The sequence below is a fragment of the Ursus arctos genome, unplaced genomic scaffold, assembly GCF_023065955.2.
Source record: "Ursus arctos isolate Adak ecotype North America unplaced genomic scaffold, UrsArc2.0 scaffold_11, whole genome shotgun sequence".
In the NCBI taxonomy this organism is placed as follows: Eukaryota; Metazoa; Chordata; class Mammalia; order Carnivora; family Ursidae; genus Ursus; species Ursus arctos.
This window is the reverse complement of record NW_026622775.1, coordinates 54,688,959-54,708,489: the sequence shown is the minus strand read 5'-3', so window position 1 is coordinate 54,708,489 and position 19,531 is coordinate 54,688,959. Positions and strand designations below refer to the sequence as shown.

At 36.8% G+C, this 19,531-nt stretch overlaps 1 protein-coding gene and 1 pseudogene across 1 annotated transcript; one reads left to right on the top strand and one right to left on the bottom strand.

Moving 5' to 3' along the window:
• Positions 1–2,377: 2,377 nt before the first annotated feature.
• On the top strand, positions 2,378–2,997 carry LOC113245482 (tubulin alpha chain-like; annotated as a pseudogene).
• An 8,483-nt stretch (positions 2,998–11,480) lies between these two features.
• On the bottom strand, positions 11,481–14,550 carry LOC113245481 (protein preY, mitochondrial-like). The gene is made up of 2 exons (XM_026485612.4): positions 14,495–14,550; positions 11,481–12,036 (listed from the first exon to the last, which is right to left on the bottom strand). Exons 1-2 carry the CDS (start codon positions 14,548–14,550, stop codon positions 11,637–11,639), a joined length of 456 nt encoding a protein of 151 aa, XP_026341397.2. The 3' UTR covers positions 11,481–11,636.
• Between the last annotated feature and the right edge of the window lie 4,981 nt (positions 14,551–19,531).

Genomic DNA, 19,531 nt, shown 5'->3' with positions numbered 1-19,531 from the left:
ATAAATTTATTTCGTAATTGTCCAGGTCAAGAGCATTCTTTGTTTCACCCACCAGACTGAAAGTCCCTGGACGTAGGAACTGTTTTAAATGCCTTTGTACCTTCTTAAAGCATACATCTACCTTCTGCATAAGCAGATGTTCAGGAATATTTGTTGAATAAAGAGGGCATTATAACAGCCCTGACCTTATATTAAATGCTTAGTAGTTGGATAGAAATAAAGAGGATGGGAACATGAAAGTTCGTATAGAATGATTGGGATGTGGTGAGTTTCTATCTTAGCCCTCCATGATTCAGAATTTCTGCTGATTGTTTCATAAATGCAAATACCATATATGGCCAAGAATAGACCTTGGAAAATGTTGCTTCTGTTTTGATCAGATAACTAAAGTCATAGGATTTTTTCTATGCGTGTAGAAAAGAAGATAGGCATATTATGTTATCTTCTTGTAGAAACTTGTTCAGAGCTGAGTGTAAGTGATTCTTATTTCTGCTATGAATTACAGAGTTTGTTCCTTTTTTTTTTTGCCTACATTTACAAAGCTATTTCAGAGTTATTTAAGATGATGGGGAAGTGTAGATAGATGGAATATTAATTTTACTTAATCATTAGCTTTTTTTTTTTTAAGTAGGCTTCCTGCTAGGCCTGAACTCACCACCCTGAGATCAAGACCTGAGCTGAGATCAAGATTTGGATGCTTAATGGGCTGACCCACCTGCACCCCAAGTTCGTTTGTTTGTTTTTTAATGCTCTATAACCTCTGATAAAGGCAAGCAAAATTGAATTTAATTAGATTAAGTTAATTGGTTGACTAGATTATTGACATGTGATAAAGCAATTATTTCTGATGCTCTTTATAACAATTTATTGTTTCTTTAACAAGGCAAAATTTCAAAAGGTTAACTGTAGCTGTTCAAATGGCAAAAAGGATCTATTAGCTCCTGGAGAAATACCCAGAGATTTTAGAAGAGGAAGATAATCAATTTATAGCCAAAGCCTTAAGAATTTAGGTTTTAATGGTTTGGCAGACCTTTAGTTCCAACCCTGAGGGTAAATGTAATGTCTCATTACTTTAAAATTTTTTTTTTTAAAGATTTTATTTATTTACTTGACAGAGAGAGACAGCCAGCGAGAGAGGGAACACAAGCAGGGGGAGTGGGAGAGGAAGAAGCAGGCTCCTAGCAGAGAAGCCTGATGTGGGGCTCGATCCCAGAATGCCGGGATCACGCACTGAGCTGAAGGCAGATGCTTAGTGACTGCACCACCCAGGCGCCCCTCATTACTTTTAATTTTTAATCAATTTTAATGTAGTAGAAAAATTAATTGGTGTTAATGAAGTGTCTCAGGTAGAGTTATCAACTGAACATATTTACTGATTCTAATAATATAACAGATTTGAGACTATTTATTGGTAACCTAGTTACCAAAATTTGAAGTATATTAGAATTAGAAAATTGCTATGGACACTTTCTGGAAGCACAGATTAAATATCAAATGATTTCCAGATGACACTTTGAAGCTTCTTAGTAACAATATCTGGCACCATATCTATAAATTGTAGTGAGAGCTAAGAATAGTCTTTAATAGGCTACTAGCCTCCAAATCCAGGATGTACTTTGTTTTCAACATTAATATCTGCCTTTTTATTTATCCCAAAATGATGTTTTAGGTGATAAAACTCATCTTGCTTAAATATTACACTGTTTAACAGCATGGCAAAAATGCCTTATGCTTGGATGTGCTCAGTAAATATTTATTAAATGTTTTTTCAATTTTATGTTTAAGATGATTTCAGATAAAACTCTATATTAAAATCATAGCATATAACAAGAGATGATAAGAAAAAGAATAAATGTTGAAGTGAAAATGGACCAGCTTAGTTTCCACTATGATACATGGGCCATTACTTGATATGAGATGAGAGAAAAGACCCAGATTCTAAGATCCAGGATTTTATTTCTGACTTGTGACAAGTAATGGCAACAATCATTATATTTTTCAAATTAATTTGGTTTTGCAGCTTCTTTTTGCTGAATCTTTACATGTTGTATTTACATAAAATTTTTAATTTTGCATAATGTCATTTGAAACTGTTTCATCAAAAAGGTCAACTACAAGCTTGTGGAATGTGACCTTTCTTTTTCTTTTCTTTTTTTTTTCTAAAGATTTTATTTATTTATTTGAGAGAAAGTGAGTGAGAGAGAGCATGAGCTGGGGAGGGATGGGCAGTGGGAGAGGGAGAAGCAGACTCCCCACTGAGCAGGGAGTCTGATGTGGGGTTCAATCCCAAGACCCTGGGATCATGACTGAGCCGAAGGCAGACGCTTAACTGACTGAGCTACCCAGATGCCTCGTTGACTTTTCATCTGATATATAAATCATCACTGCCTCCCTCAGATTTGATGGAGCCCTGATACAATTCCAGATCAAGCTGGTGTCCTATCCCCACATTCACTTCCCCCTGCTCACATGTGCCTGTCATCTCTGCTGAAAAAGCCTACCATGAAAGCTGTTTGTAACCGAGATCACTAATGCATGCTTTGAGCCAGTCAACCAGGTGGTGAAATGTGACTCTCGCCATGGTAAATACATGGCTTGCTGCCTGTTGTACTGTCGCGATGTGGTTCCCAAAGATGTCATTGCTGCCATTGCTACCATCAAAACCAAGTACAGCATTCAGTTTATGGACTGGTACCCCACTAGCTTCAAAGTTGGCATTAATTACCAGCCTCCCACTGTGGTATCTGGTGGAGACCTGGCCAAAGTACAGCAAGCTGAGTGCATGCTGAACACCACCTCAGCCATTGCTGAGGCCTGGGCTCACCTGGACCATAAGTTTGACCTGTATATCCCAGGTGTGCCTTTTTTCACTTGTATGTGGGTAAGGGAATGGAGGAAGAGTTTTCTGAGACCTGGGAGGACATGGCTATCCTTGAGAAGGACTATGAGGAGGTTGGTGTGGATTCTGTTGAAGAGCACAAAGAAGGAGAGGAGTAGTAATTACTATTTCTTTCAGCCTTGCAGCATGTCACACTCAGAACTTGAGTTTTAACACTAGCTAACAGACATTAAAGCTTTCTGGTTAGATTGTCTTCATCACACATGAGTGGGGAGAGGGGCAAAGGGAGAAGGTTAGAGAGAGAGAATCCTCAAGCAGACTCCCAGCTGAGTGTGGAGCTTGACGTGGGGCTTGATCCCAGGACCCTGAGATCATGACCGAGGCATGAGCCAAATCAAGAGTTGGCCACTTAAATCACTGAGCCACCCAGTCACCCCTAGATTGTCTTCACTTTTAACTGTGATCATGTCTTACTTTTCCATGTGTACGTGTAAGATTTTTCCATAATTTTCTCAAAGTAAAGGCTTTAAGGAAAAAAAAAAAACCAACTGTGGGTACTTTGATTGAGTCACATAGACATCTTTGAGTTGCATTAGCCTGGAGGAGCTTCCAAATATTGCCTATGATAACAGAAAAACTTGTATGTCAGTGTATATATGTACAGGGAAATTTGGTGGTCTAAACTAGGAGTTCATATCTAGGTTCCAAAAACACTGTCTATCACTGGATAAGAAAGACAATTCTGATTGTGCATTCTTTGCTCTTTGATTGCTAGTAATACAAACAATCACCATCCAATTTAGGCATTTTTTTGAAAGTTAACTTTTTCTAAAGTGATCAGTAAATTTTGTCTGGGATTTTTGTAGAAGAGTTGTGGGAAAATGGGCCAAAACATTTAAACTGAAGAGAAAGGTGTATAGAATCCATAGACAGTTGTATTCTGGACTCCCACTATCTTAGTTGTTCTTAAACAAATCTATTTAAAATTGAAAAATATTAACAGGTGAGAATAAAATATATCTATGTAGGAAGTCAGAACCTGATTTGCTGTTTTTCCAAAAGCAGGAGAGTAATAATATTCTTCATTATTCCTACATAAATTATAATTCTTCTAATCAGTTCACTGTAGCATGTCTCTGGAAGGGGACCTGAGCAAAGAGTGTGGATAGGTAGGTATGTTTTCCCATCTCCTGCCTATTGTACAGCAGGCACATAGTATTAAGATTCTTTGACTAGTCATCATCATTTTGATGTGATACAAGCATGGGTCCTAGTGGTGAATGTCTGTGAGACATTCTCGCATGTCCTGAAAGGTAGTAGATGGTTTTCACCTGTGTCCAAAGAATGTAACTAGAGAATGATGAATCATTGACTTTTTTCCTTCTTGGCCTTTTTATTTTCATCATCAGGAGAAGATATATTGATATCTAGCTAAATGTGAAGCTAGTCTGATGAGGCATTACTAACTTCTTAGAATTCAATTTTATAAAACTTTTTCTGTACTTATGAAATACCAAATAATTAGAAAACTAAAAAGGATGTTTCACTCAGCCTTACTTTCCATTTTGCAGAAAGAAAATCTTCCCTCCAGGCCAAAATGTAAAACAAAATTTCTTTTCTGAAGTAATGACTTCAGTCAGTAATCAGGCATTCTCGTGAATCATTCCTCTGAATGTTTACCATACCTAATCTTGAGAGATTCAAAGTTCTGGATGTAGCATAATGCTCTTCACTCTCTTGACAAAAGATGGTGCTCTGAATCCTGCAGTGAGCTCCCTGATGTTGTGGGTAGTAATGAGTCAGCAGTGATTGCTGCCCAAGGTCTTTAGGCAAAACCTATGCTTCCTACTACTGCATGGAGAAAGTGCTGAAAGAGAGCAATGAAGGGATGGTTGTGTTTGTTGCATCAGAAAAGGTAGTGCTCAAATGACTTGAATTTTCTTTCATTCTTGAATCCTTTAAAAATAATTCACATGGCCATGTGGTAGATTTAGTTCACTTTACTTTTTAAGTTGCATTTTCTCCTTTCAGTTTCAAAGGCTATAATATCACTTTCCTTAGAACTAGGAATAAGAAAAAGTCCTTCAGATTTTGATGTCTGCTCTCAGATTAGGTTTTATGCTTAGATTCAAAGAAGCATCTGCCTTTACTGACTCACACCTTCTCTTTATGCTTGATCGTGTGGGAAGTTTTTTCTGATGTGTGGGGACCTTTTCCTGGATTTTCCTTTGGATGAAGCTGTGTTTATGTCGGCTGTTCACTAAATGTTATCACTTAAGCCTGTTTATTTAGTCAAGTAACTCAAATATAGCTATTTAATACTGAGGGATAGAAAGGGGTTAAACTTTCTAGGCTCATTGAACAATACACTGGCAGACCAAGTCTATTGTCCTTTGAGGTTTTTATGTCTGTTCTCTCTTAAGTGACTAATGGGTCTTTTTTCTTGTCAGTCAGACCCTTGGTTAAGTGGCAGCACTGTTGAGAATCATTTTACCAAAATGTTAACCATGTGGCAGAGCTCTATGTGGTATTTTCACAATAGATTGCCATTATAACACCCTAAACTGTCAGGTGTGACATATTAATGAATTTATAATTAAATTATATAATAGTACTTATATATATCTCTTTTACTGGGAATCTACAGAGTCACAAATCCTTCTGGAAATAATTTCATTAAATTTATAAGAAATGTAATTGTTAAAGGGAAAAGTTAAGGTTGTTCTACTCTAAGGAGTGAGAACTAGGATCAATATTCCCTAAGGACACTTACATTATGACTTGAAATTTCAAGTGATAGGTTATTATATTGCATCCTAATTTGTAAAGGGATTCAAGTAGATTTAACAAACCCAAAACATTATAAAATAACTACCCAAGTTCTTTTTTCCATTCAAAATTCTTGTTCTTATAAATAATATTTAAGAATATTCATAGTGTTGCATGGTGCACTGGGTGTTATACGCAACTAATGAATCATCGGACTTTACATCAAAAACCAGGGATGTACTGTATGGTGACTAACATAATATAATAAAAAAATATTATAAAAAAAGAATACTCATAATAAACTTGTCTTAAAAATATCTGTGTTTCTGTTGTTAGGTAAATCATAGAGTTTTTTTTCCCCTTACTGAACTTACAGGTAAACAATTAAGACTAAGCAAAATGTAAAGCAACCATTATAGAGCATAAGCTTTTCCAGTTTCATTAATCTAAATGCTCATCAATAGAAGGACTTAAATTACAAATATCGAAGATATACTGTGATCTGAATGAAACTTCCCTCAACAGCAATATTCTATCTTAATTATCAGTAAGTACATATAGTGGGACATAAACTTGTAGTTTTTAGTTTCTTATTACTGTGCCTGACAAAATAAATGCCCAGTAAAGTTAGCTACATTAATTGTTCATATTTTTAGGTACTTATTATGGTGCCTGCACGCTTTGAAATTCTGCTTCTTACTCTTCATTGCTAAAAATGGGTGAAAACAATTAGATATGATGAGATAGGTTCAGGGTTATGTCTCTGTGTTGATGTCCTAGTGTTCATATGGCCAGTAATTTCTAATTTGAAAAATGTGGGGCTCTATGATTTTGACTATCTAGTAACTATCTGGTATAACACTAACTGTCGTGTGGTGTCATCCAGTGTACCAACAGAAAACAGATTGCATATTCAAATTGCATACTATTTAGAGAAGTGTTTTTATAGAGGCTGTTTACAAAGGTTTATGTGAGGAAAACCATGAGGGAAATGTGGTAATCTAGAAATAGTACCAGCCCCTCACTGTTACTATTATCTGTAGGAATAAAGAGAGGAGGAAGCAGTATGGAACTCAGAAAGAGAGAGGGTTTGTAAATAAATATGGCCTCTTTGGGAAGAGCTATGACCTTTATGGGGGAACATAACAGCCAAGGTTGACTTCCTAGGGAGGGAGACAATAGAATAAAGACCTTGACCTATTTTATGTCCTTCCCATTTCTTGCCTGGGCTTTCCAGTGGCCAAACCCAATAGAAGCCAAAGAGTGAGTGAGGTCAGTTGAGCCAATGCCCAAAATTAGACTCCTTGGTCAGAGAGCAAAATGGAGAGTGGTGTAGATCTGGTGGGACATAGCAATATTATTACCAACATGAATTGAAGGAGATGAAATAGAATGCAAGAATTTCTTTGTTCAAACAATTTCAACTTTAAAGAGAACAAGATGACAAACCTATAGTTAGTCTACCTTTTCTTTGTGTGAAATTAGGAGCAGGCTAACATGCTGTTGTTCTGCTTTTTTGACCCGTAAATCCTCTATTTATTTTTTATTCACTGGGCTGTGTTATGTCTTGGTGACCTTGAACATTCCCATTCTAAATGGAAACAAAACAAGACAAAACCCTTGATCTTCACAATCTGGAAGCTTGAATTGTGGTCTCGTTTTAAAATGCATAAGCACAATTATGTTAAAACTTGGGCAACTCTGCAAGTTTCATTTTTTAATTGGATTGTTTTTTCATTTTTGGTATTGAGCTATTTAAAGTCTTCATGTATTTTGGGTATTAACCCCTTACTGGATATATCATTTGAAAATATCTTCTTCCATTCAGTAGGTTACCTTTTTGTTTTGTTGATGATTTCCTTTGCTAAAGCTTTTTATTTTGGTAGAGTCCCAGGAGTTTATTTTTGCTTTTGTTTTCCTTGCCTTAGGAGACATATCCAGACAAATGTTGCTATGACTGATGTTCAAGAGGCACTAGTCAAGATATGGAAACAATCTAAATGTCCATCATTAGATGAATGGATAAAGATGTGGTATAGATATCTATAGATATCAATATCAAGATATAGATATTGATATAGATATCTATATCAATATATAGATATCTATATCTATCCAATAAAATGTTACTCAGCCATAAAAAAAAAAATGAGATCTTGCCATTTGCGACAACATGGATGGACCTAGAGGGTATTATGCTAAGTGAAATAAGTCAGACAGAGAAAGATAAATACCTTATGATTTTACTTATATGTGGAATCTAAAAAACAAGCAAAACAAATAAAACAAAACAAAACAGAAACAGATTCATAAATACAGAGAACAAACTGGTGGTTGCCAGAGGGGAGAGGGGGTAGGAAGATGGGTGAAATAATGGAGTGGGATTAAGAGATACAAACTTCCACTTATAAAATTAGGTCATGGGGATGAAAAGTACAGCATAGAGAATATAGTCAGTAATATTTTAATAATGTCATATGGTGACAGATGAAAACTGTACTTATTGTGGTGAACATTGTGTGTACTGTATAGAATTATCAAACCATGTACACAGGAAACTAATATTGTATGTCAACTATACTTCAATAATAAACATTTTTTAAAAAGAAAAAAACTTGGGTAACTCATTTTTTATGATTTATACATGTGTAAACTTGCCTACAGGAAGGCTTTGCAAATTAATGTCTATTTTAGAAAGTTCAGAGAAATTGCTACCTGATAAAAAAAAATAAAAGGTTAACATTTGGTAAAGTGGTGTATTACCTAACCAGATCAAAGTCAGAAAGGATAAAAAAATATACTGGCCTATTTATTTATTTATTTATTTATTTATTTATTTATTTGTCTCTGGTAGTAAATACTTCCAATTGAGAGTCCCAAGTGTCTTAATTTATTTTGTGTCAAATTTTGAGCCTCTTCTCTAAGTCTTAATTTGTATTATTTGGTGAAAAGTAATTGATCCACTCAACAAATATGAATTGGGTGCCTGCTGTTTGTTAGGCATTCTGCTTTTTCCTTGGTATACCAGTAATGACCTTCTGATTTAGGGAAAGAGTAAACCAGGAAACACACCAATGAAAATGTAAGTAGACATTGTGATGAGAACTATGAAGAAGATTAGTCTGTGTGACCATAATAACGGCAGAATGAGAGGTAAGGACGGTGTGGTGTGGGTGCTCAGGAAAGGTGTTTCTGAGGGAGTGACCATCATCTGAGCTTTGTAGGATAAGTAGGAATGGTCAGGAAGAGAGATGGGTGAGGATTTAAGTGGAGGGAGAGTAGTATATGGGAAGGCCCTGAGGTGGGACAGGTATATTCAAGGAATGGAAACAAGGTCAGTATGTCCAGAGCAGAATGAACAAGAGAACAGAGTAGGCTGAAGTGAACTTGGAGACGTGGGCAGGGGCCAGATCATGCAGGGTGATACACTTCGAGATAAGTGGTTTACAGTTTGCTCTAAGTGCTTAAACAGACATTGCAGAACTTTAATTAGTGACATGGCCTGATTTGACTTAGGGTAAAAATCCTCTATGACTACAATATGAAGTGTATAGAGAAAGAGTGGAACCAAAGAAAACAATCGGGAGGCTATTGTAGAAATCCAGGTGGTGGTAGATTGAATGCCAATAGGAATGGAGAGGAAGACATGGCTTCAAAATTGGCTTCAGAATTGGAATTTATATGAATTAATGGCATATTAGTTGTGGAGATTGAAGAAGAGTTAAGTATCAGTGGTCTGTATTGCCTGAATCACCATTCACTTTATTTAGGCTTGATCAACTATATGAAACTGCATGACTATTTTATGCTTCTGTGTTTTTTCCATTTACTATTTGCAAATCAGCTTTTCAACTGATAGATTTTTTTTTTCTTTACTAGGTTCATAATTCTTGCCAGAGAGATTGGAGGAAAATTTGGGGAGCATTTCTTTATCATGATCCAGTGTTCCTTTGTTTTTTTCAGCTACCATAAGAAACACTAAGCTTCTCACTAAGTAAGTGTAGGTTTCATTTTGGACAGAATAGTTATTATATATTGAATGAATTGTATACTACCTACATGGTCTGAAGTGTTTAAGGTTATTTCTATAACATTTATATCTTTCAGGTAAATTTGCCTTATCTTTGAAACTTCAGAGACTATAACTTCTCTAAATTTTTTTTTGAACATATATTTCTTGGAAGACAGAAGAAAGACCTCTTCCCCAAAAGAAAATCAAGGTCTCCCACAGCCAGGTAGGAAACCGTGTAGGAAAATATCCAAAAATTCTCAAGTGTCATCTGAAGTGATACTGTTTTCATTTTTCTTTGTCCTTATCCAAGAAGTAAAGCCACAGGAAATAACTGGATACAGCCATTGACCTTGAGGTTTCTTAACATTGTTCCACCCCCTAGATGGTCATCATAAGAACAACAAAGCCATATTATTTGGATATCGAGTATTGTTTTGTACCAGACTTGGCTTTTCAACAACCACGATAATAGCAACAATGACAACAAACACTTACATAGTGTTTCCTATATGGCAGATATATTAATTCCCTTAATTCTTAACAACCTTATGAAGAAGGTACTGTTATTGTCCTCCATTTTAAAATGAAGAAATGAGGCATAGAGAGGTTAAGGGACTTGCCCAGAATCCATGGCTATGAAGTGATGGTGCTAGGATTCAAACTCCTACAGTTTAAATCCTAAACCCATGTGCTTAAGGATAAATTTTTAGACCTGAGGAATTATTTTTGCTTAAAATATCTAAATTATTGGTAACTGGCTCCAATTTTTGCTTACATAATCTGCATATTTATTATTTAAGGTGGCTATAATCAGTATAACAGTATTGGAAACAGGCAGATAAAATTATGAAAAAAAATTCATTTCTGAAATAAAGTCTGACCTATGTCTCAGATTTCTTAGACTACTTGCACATAAATCAGTCATGAAGTTAGACTTGGTAAGCTTAATATAGAAGAAGTATAGAGGTTTTTATATTTTCCTTTAAAGTTATCTATATTCCAATCATCATGTATCCATTAATTTGGATATTCTTTCTCTTCAGTACTCTATAAAGAGAGAGACAATGATTTAGAGAAGCACCTGTGTTCTGTAAAACATGATGTTTATTTTGATCGTTTTCACTTAATGTGCTGCACTAAATATTTTAAGGATAAAGCCATATTTGCCTATTAGAGGAATTTAATTAATGTATATCACAACTGAAAAGTGGTTCAATTAATCTTCATAGAATTCAGCGTATTTTTTTTTCTGCAAGTACACAAAATTTCCATTTTATTGTAGTTTTCTAGCACACTAGCTCAAATACATTTCTCTACAACTACTCCAGCATAACTCCTCTGGAATTATTTCAGTCATCCTTAACATGTGACTCTGCCAAATACTTTGAATCTAAAATAAACATATAAAATTTTAATTATTAATTTTTAGATGAATGGGGTAAGAAAGGCATCAGGTGATGGTTGGGACTGTTAATTTCCAACAAGCAACTCTGTTGAAGTGTTTCTTCTGATACAGTAGTTATAAATTAGAATTTTCAAAAAACAAGGGCAGAACAAAAAGTACAATAAAACTTCTGCAGCTTAAGCCTCCCATAGCCCTAAACCTCTGAGAGAAGCAAGGCAAAGCACCTTTCCTGCAATTTAAGTGGGTTTCCAGTATTTTCATGTAGTTGAGCGTTCAGAGATAGACACTCACGACATATCATTAAATATCATCTTGGCTCTGGTTGTATTAATTATGCCGGAATTGATACCCATCCAAGTCCAAAGGTGGAAGAACACATAAACTGGTATGGTAATGGGCAGGAGCAGACTGTAAAAGCACAGGCTGGTTGTGCTAGTGCAGTCCTGTGGAAGAAATTTTTCTTCCACAGTCCTGCTAGAGAGACCAACGGAATAAGGACAGTCAACGTAGGAAGAGACAGAAACATTGTTCTCCCCCACTTATTACCTGCCACTCTGACTTTTAAAAAGGTACGTGGTATTAAGAAAATTTAGTTGTGTTGCTGTTTTTAATTATGATCTAGTGCTGCTCCATTTCTTCTTCTTATTTTGATGTGTCATCCTAGCTGCCTGCGGTAGCATATTAGGAATCCCATCAATAATTGGATAGGCTATTCCCAGCTCTTCATTAATCAATTCATTTGTCGATGCTTCATATCTGAGCGGCATCTTGGAGAGCGGGCACACCAGGAACTCGAGCAGCGCCAGGTCGAAGGCGCGGGGCGGGTCCCCGGTCCTCTCGCTCTTGTCCGCGGGCCGCCGTGACCCCGACGCGTGCAGGCACCTCCGGGCGACCGCGAAAGGCGGTACGCGTGGACCCCGCAGCGCTGAGGCGAGCCAGCAGCATGCTCCAGTCGGCAAGGTCCGGCAGGCCGCAACCGCACCGCACGGAGCCTTCGGCCCGCCTGGGCGGCTTCAGCGGATCCCCGCGCAGCCAGCGCCGCCGCCTGCCAGACCCCGCCCCCGGTGCTGCGGAAACGCCTTTTTTTTTTTTTTTTTTTTTTTACAACAGATAATCTTAACCTTGGGTCAATGGACATGAAGATGGCAATCATTCATGCTAAGCATGGATGCTAAACATTCATGCGAGATTGTAATTCTCCCTAACAATCTTAAGTGTATACTTTTTTGTAGATTGCATTAGAATCTCAATGTTATCTGTGACGTTCAAAGTTTAGTAACTACCACTAGAGAGAAAGTAATGGAGAATTCTAATTTGGGTTCTTTGATTAGCTAATTATTATGTTTTTCCTAGACATTTGTCTTTACCTATCTTGCTTGTTCCTTGCACCTGTTTCTGTCTTCAGCTTCTCTGTGACTAACAGTGCAGCTACAACTGTATGGGCACCCCTTGTTCATGTCAGAAACTGATCACTATCAAATGGTCTAAATAAGGAAGAGACACCTCTTACTAACATGAAAATCTTGACATAACTTTTTTTCATGCTTGATTGATAAGCTGGAAGCTTTAAGACATCCTAGTTGGGACACCTCTCAAAGGTACAAAGACGATAGCCAATGGCTGGTCTTTTCATTATGCTATGTTCAAGATTCTACTGTTCCATTCATCTTCCTAAAATATAGTTCTCATCCTCTCCCTCTTCTATTCAAAAGCTTTCAATGTGTTTTTATTGGAAACAAGTACATTTCATACTTCTTAGCTTGGCATTCAAGGTCTTCTCTAGTCTAGGTTCACTTTCCTCACCTGGAAGACCTCATGGTATATATTGTACTTAGAATGCTTCACCCCAGATTCTAAACTATAGATTTACTGATCTTATTCATCTTTCATGTCTCTGCTAATGAGGGAACTTATTCAGAAGTCTTTCTATGATCTCTCTTTCTGGAAGTAATCCTTTCTCTTGATATATAACTCACCTGTATTTTAAAAAACAACACCAAGGATGGTCAGCCTGCTGTTACAATTTTTTGTTTTTTCCATATCTTTTTTTAAAAAAATTAGATTCCAGACTTTCTGATGAAGAATTTTGTGCTTTTTCACCTCTGGATTATCTTACAGCTAGCTCATAGTGCCTTAGATCTAGAAGCTGCTCAGCATGTATTTGTGGAATAACAATGACCAATATATGTTGAGCATTTAACTCTGTGGACAGTACTTGCTAAGAATTTATATTGCTCTTTTTATTTTCATAACATCTTGGTAATAAATGTACTATGATTATCCTCAATTTATAGACGAGGAAAGAGAGGGAGAGAGAGGTTACATAGCCTAAGAACTCATGGTTAGTAATTGTCTGGCTCAGATATAAATTCAGATGGTTTGATTTCAAGGCTTAAAGATTTTAGCAGTAGCGTTTCACTGAAACATTTGTAGATTGAATGCCTGAGTGAGTGGCTGAATGGAAATGACTTCATAGACTCAAGCTGTGATAATCAAGGGAATGTAAAACCTAGCTGAAGTGATTCTATCTCATGGAAGTTTTCAAGTAGAATTTTATTATGTAACTTTTCATGTGCTTACACTGACTCAAACTAAATGCTATAATACACATTCTTGCCCTTCATGCCTCTCTCCATACCTGACTCCAAACCTAGAGAATAGATACAGGATGAAGAGACATAGTTTTTAAAACTTTCTAATCATTTTCTGACATTTTCAACATAGAATTCCCAGTCACTTTCTAACTGCATAGTATTTTATAATTTTTTTTTTTTATGGTTTACTATGCTTAGGGAGGTTCCAGACAGGTTATATTTTTGTTGTTGATGCTGTTGTTGTAAACCAGGATTCTTGCCCAACATGGGGCTTGAACTCACAACTTTGAGATCAAGAGTCATAAGCTCTACTAATTGAGCCAGCCAGCTGCCCCCTAGAGAGGTTATCTTTAACCAGCTGTGAGTACAGTGGCTAGGAGTACTTGGCAAGAATATCATTTTGGGTTACATGCCTTCTTGTATTCTCAGTAGCTATTAATGGAGTAACTGGAAAGCAACATAACCCCTACAGTGTCCTCTGACCCTGTATGACTTCTGCAAGGCTGTACTTCTTTTTTTTTATAATAATTTTTTATTATGTCAGTCACCATACAGTACATCCATAGTTTTTTATGTAAAGTTCCATGATTCATTACTTGCGTATAACACCCAGTGCACCATGCAGTACGTGCCCTCCTTAATACCCATCACCGGCCTATCCCACCTATCCCATTCCCCCACCCCCCTCCCCTCTGAAGCCCTCAGTTTGTTTCCCAGAGTCCATAGTCTCTGATGGTTCATTCCCCCTTCTGTTTACCCCCCCTTTCTTCTTCCCTTTCTTCTCCTACCGATCTTCTTACTTCTTATGTTCCATAAATGAGTGAAACCATATGATAATTGTCTTTCTCTGCTTGACTTATTTCGCTTAGCATTACCTCCTCCAGTCCCGTGCAAGGCTGTACTTCTTAAATCTTCTTAAATCTTCATGCATATCTGGGGATAGATATAAAGACTTAGGCCTTTTAAAGTTTTTAGACAACTATGGTTAAGTTTCTGAGCTGTGCATTTACATTAGACTTTTTTTGTGCTCCAAGGGTAGCAATAATAACAGCAAGCTGATCTATCCAATAGAGCAATTTCTTTCTGTTCTAGTATAGCATACATCAGATGAAATTGAAATGGCTCAATCATGACAGGAAGGAGATTAGGTTGAGGCAACAAGAGAAGAATTAAAGGGAGCTCTCTAACCTTGGTCCTCTGTTACTCTTCCGTGGAGATGATTTCTCGTGGAGATGACTTGAATAGGATCAGTGAGCTATCTTCATCTGGCTGTGGTGAGGGATGGCATTAAGTCCATACATTGCTCGTTCCTGGGCAAAAAGAAGAGCTGAATGGTCTTCACTGTGATGCTTCTTGGCTCCCTGAAAGTTGTTAGCACCAGGTGGTCCTAGAAAGAACTCCTGTCAGTCTCTTTCCACTGAGATCAGGGAATTGTTTACCAGCGCCTATAGCTTTTGACTCATTATCTTATTTTTGGAAAGTAAAACGAGAGCACTGTGTATAAAGCAATTGTGTTTATGAATGAAGATGTAGTAGAAATTAGTGATCTTTTATATATCATTGTTCTGTATCACCTTATATATCATCTAGTTTGGTTTAAAGTAGAACAGCTAATAAACAGAGAACAACTGTGTTGGATACTCTTTTAGTGATAGTGTTGATAAACTGAAAAAGAGGATCCATGAGTTGATAACCAGTCACCTTTACAAATGGGATACCAAAAGCATTAAAGAGATTTGGGAAGGGGGGAGTTTTTATTTTTTAAAACTGACTTAATGTTATTTAATGCTCTATGTATGTGTCATGTTAAATCCTCTCATGTACTTCTATGTTACATGTGCCACAGTTTGGGAATAACTTTTATATCTGTCAGTTAGCAAAGATTTATTGAGTAATAACTATGTGAAAACTGTGTGGGAAAATCAGAGTTAGAAGACATGATTGCTGCCTTCAAAGAGCTTACCCTCTAGCTCGGAATATGTGGCACGCACATGGGAGAAGATGTCTCACAGCCTAAGGTTGTCCGTGATAAGTAGCACACGCACCCCTAGCACAGTGCTCAACCCTGGCACAGAAACAGGAAATGGAAGGCATAATAACAGTAATATTTGTGCAATACTGAGTGAGGACACATCAACACATTACTTTGGCCCTACTACAGAATTGAATTTAGTGCCCTTTTCTTTGGCTTTTGTTCATGCATGGATAGAGAGAAACAGATGAAAAAGAGCCCTAGGAAAATCGTCACACTGTCCATGTAAGGATTTGGCCAGAGGCTTTATTCGTCATATTCACATAGTGCTTTTTTGAGTCCACCGAGAGGTTCTTATGTGGTTTTAGTACTGAAATAACTGTTTATCTCATAGACCTTGTGAAATGTGTGTGTTAACTGATGAGGTTTTCTTTCCGCATGTGGCTGCTAGGAATCTTTGAGTACAATTTGTGGCCTGTTTTATGTTCTTTTTCTTGTTTTTATTTTCCTTTTACCATATTTTGATTTATTTTATCTTGTGTTATCTTCACCCATATAAAGTACCTTAATTCTTGGAGTAGTGCAGGGTGTGAATAAATTAAAGAAAATACCAAGTGAAAAAAACAGAAGTTGTAGCAAAAGTAAACAATATTTCTAATGTCATAGTTTTCTGTTTATGCTATTTCAATTAAATAAAGAAACTTCTCGTTTTGATTCTGAAAAAATTTGTGCTTAGGTATGAAATTTGGAAGCTAATCTGGATTACAGTACAAGCTACAGCTATTTCTTTACCCACTCCCTGCGCAACTTAAAGCAAGTTTACCTCTGAGGTTTCATTCTCTCATCTATAAAATGTAGATGAAAATGCCAACTTCACAGGTTGTTCTAAATATTAACTGCGGTAAAATACAAGTGCTTAACAAAGTGCAGCACAGCATTGGCACATAATCAGAACTAAATAATGAGTTGATACTCGTATTGCTATAATAAATTGTTACTTGCTCTCCAAATATGCCCCTCAAGTTTTTACAATAGATATAAGTTAAAAATGAGTTCAGGGCATGCATCTAGTTAAATGGTGATTTTGATTGGATAAGGTCAAGGTAGATTTTTAAGAGGAAAGATATTTGCATTTATAGATGTTGGTTGAAACCAAATGGAATTTTACCTTAATTTCACAAATGAATAAAGTAAATGCGGATTTCTGTGAATGAATATTAACCTACAAAACTATGATGCAGTCATTTTACCAAGCAGTTTAATTGTTTAAATAAAAAAAGATGTTTCTGGGGTGGCTGGGTGCCTCAGTGGGTTGAGCGTCTGCCTTTGGCTCAGGTCATGATCCTGAAGTCCTGGGATTGAGCCCACATCGGGCTCTCTGCTCAACGGGGAATCTGTTTCTCCCTCTCCTTCTGACTCTTTCCCCTGCTTGTGCTCTCTCTGTCTCTCTCCCTCAAATGAATTTAAAAAAAAGAGAGAGATCTTTCTGACAAATATTTTGCCTGTAGGTGACCCTTGATGAGCTCCTGGAGGATTTTAAGGCTTCTCTACATGTGTATAACTGAAAAGTGTTAGAGGACTTTCCTTCCTTCCTACTAATTGCTTCCAAGTTGGCGAACGTGAGAAATGAATATCGACTTCCTTTGTCAAGAATCAGTAAGCAAAATTTAGTTCCAATTTGGAATAATTTAAAAAATAAATATCCTTGCTTTAGAGAGTCTCTGAATTTTGGATGCTTCAAAACTGGTAGAAGGAGCTCATTACAGAATAGTTCTATTACCTTGACCCATTCCTCAGACCCATTGCAGAGTGTGACAATGCCTTCTGTTTTCCAAAGAAAAGAACTTTATGATTACCAAACATTAACTCTGCAGTGGAAGAGGAAAATAAGTCATTCATGAACCATTTTGATTGAATGTTGCTTATATATTAAGGCTTGAAAATTAGATCAGAAAATGTGGCAGATGAAGGAGAAAATGGACGCTATTAAAATAGATATTATTCCTGTCACTTTTTAAATTTTTTCCTGATAAGGTAGCTTATGGATACAAATATAGACTCTGGAAGCAGAGTACAAGGTCCAAATCCTATCTCTGCTACTCGTTGGCTGTGATATCTTCTGCTAGTTACTGAACCTTTCATGTTTCAATTTCGTTTTCAGTGAGATGAAAGGGAATAATATTACTTACCTTACAGGGTCATTGGAAGATTGAGTGTATTAGTGTTTGTAAAGTTCTTAAAACAGCGCATGGCGCATGGTAAACACTATATAAGTCTAAGGTGTAACACTGTAGAACCCTATAAAAGTCTATTTTATCCAGTAGAGTAGCCACTCTTATAGTAGTCACTATTTAAATTTCATTACAAGTAAAAAAAAGAAATTCTTCCGTGGCACTGGCCACACTTTAAGTGCTCAAAAGCTGTATGTGGCTAGTGATTTCTACTTTGGACATAGCACAGTAGAACATTTTTGCAGGAAGTTCTATTAGTGTAGATATCACTGCCTGCTTCTATTATTGTTTTTCTTTTCTAGAAATTTTAGATCAGGAACCTTCTAGGGGAAAATAAATGTAGAGAAGAAGCTAGAATAGTGTAAATAGTTGAGTCATGGAAATGATTCATGGATTCCCCTATGTCTTAATACATTCTTAATTGGAGTAAAGGACAAAGGTGAGCCTTGTACCTCCCTAAGAGTTACGGTATAAGAAACAGCATAACAAAAGCAAGCAATAATGTGGAGCAAAGAGAACATGACAGAGAAAAAATGATGACTGTCATCCACTGTGGCATGCCCTAGATTAAATTTAACAGGGTTAACATTTTGATTCTAAGATCAAGTGTGACTCAACCCAATATGGAGAGACTTAATAGGTTAAAGATGTGAAGACTCCCAATTGTGCCTCATTTAATGAACTGCAAAGAAGGAAGACTGGTCCTTTCACTGTTCATCTCTCAGTGATTTGCCTCAGCCTGACACTGTCAACCATGTAAGTAGAGAATGCATCTTATGGATAAAACATGTTTATGAGAGAATGGAGTTCCTCTGCTGTTTAGCCTCCGTAAGACCTCAACCCCCAAACATGGCACATGTCCAGGCATATCAGTAGCAGTGTCCATGAGAATGATGCCCTGGAAGCCAGTATGATTTCATTCTCTTTTCATTCATGTTGGCTTGAGGGACCCTGCTCCTTTGTAGAAAATTTCCAGTCACCTCCTTTTCTCTCATTTTTGAACATTCCAGGTTTGCTGTGGGAAGAGCAAAAGGAATTAGTTTACATTTCTTGTATATTGATCATAGACCTCATAGTGCTGCCACCACTCAAGTCCCCATGAGTCCTCTGAACAGCAGTCTGTAAGGTAGAGTACAAATCATTAGAACCTCTGAGAGGTTCTGGATAAAATGTTAGGGTGTCAGAAGGGTTTGGGATTAGTTTGACCTGTGAGCAATAAATTCCATTTTGATAATATCTAATAATATAGATTGACACTTGTGCTCTCATTTTATTCCTAGGGCACATAGTCGTACCTCATATGTAAAATAGTGCTGCTCAAGTGTTTTTGCTTATGTAACATCTAAAACAATATTTGTTTATTTTTGAAGTGGCTTAAAACAACAAATTTATTGTCTGACAGTTCTGGAAACTAGAAGTCCAAAATCAAGATGTGAGTATGGCGATACTCTCTCTGACAGCTTCCTCTTCTAGCGTCTAGTGTTTTCTGGCGGTCCTTGGTATTCCTTGGCTTGTAGAAACATCACTCCAGGTACATGGTTCTCTGTTACTGTGTGTTTTCACATTGTTTTTTCTCTGTGCATGTCTGTGTTTGCAAGATGTTCTCGCTCTTACAAATGTGCCAGTCATAGTGGATTAAAGGCTCACCCTACTAGAGTATGACATCATTTTAACTAATCTTCAATGACCCTATTTCCAGATAGGGTCAC

Coding starts and splice junctions, on each gene's coding strand:
- LOC113245481 (XM_026485612.4), bottom strand. CDS start 14,550: ATGCATGAAGATTTAAGAAGATTTAAGAAGTACAGCCTTGCACGGGAC. Junction 12,037..14,494: donor CTTGCACGGGACTGGAGGAG/GTAATGCTAAGC, acceptor GATCCGCTGAAG/CCGCCCAGGCGGGCCGAAGG.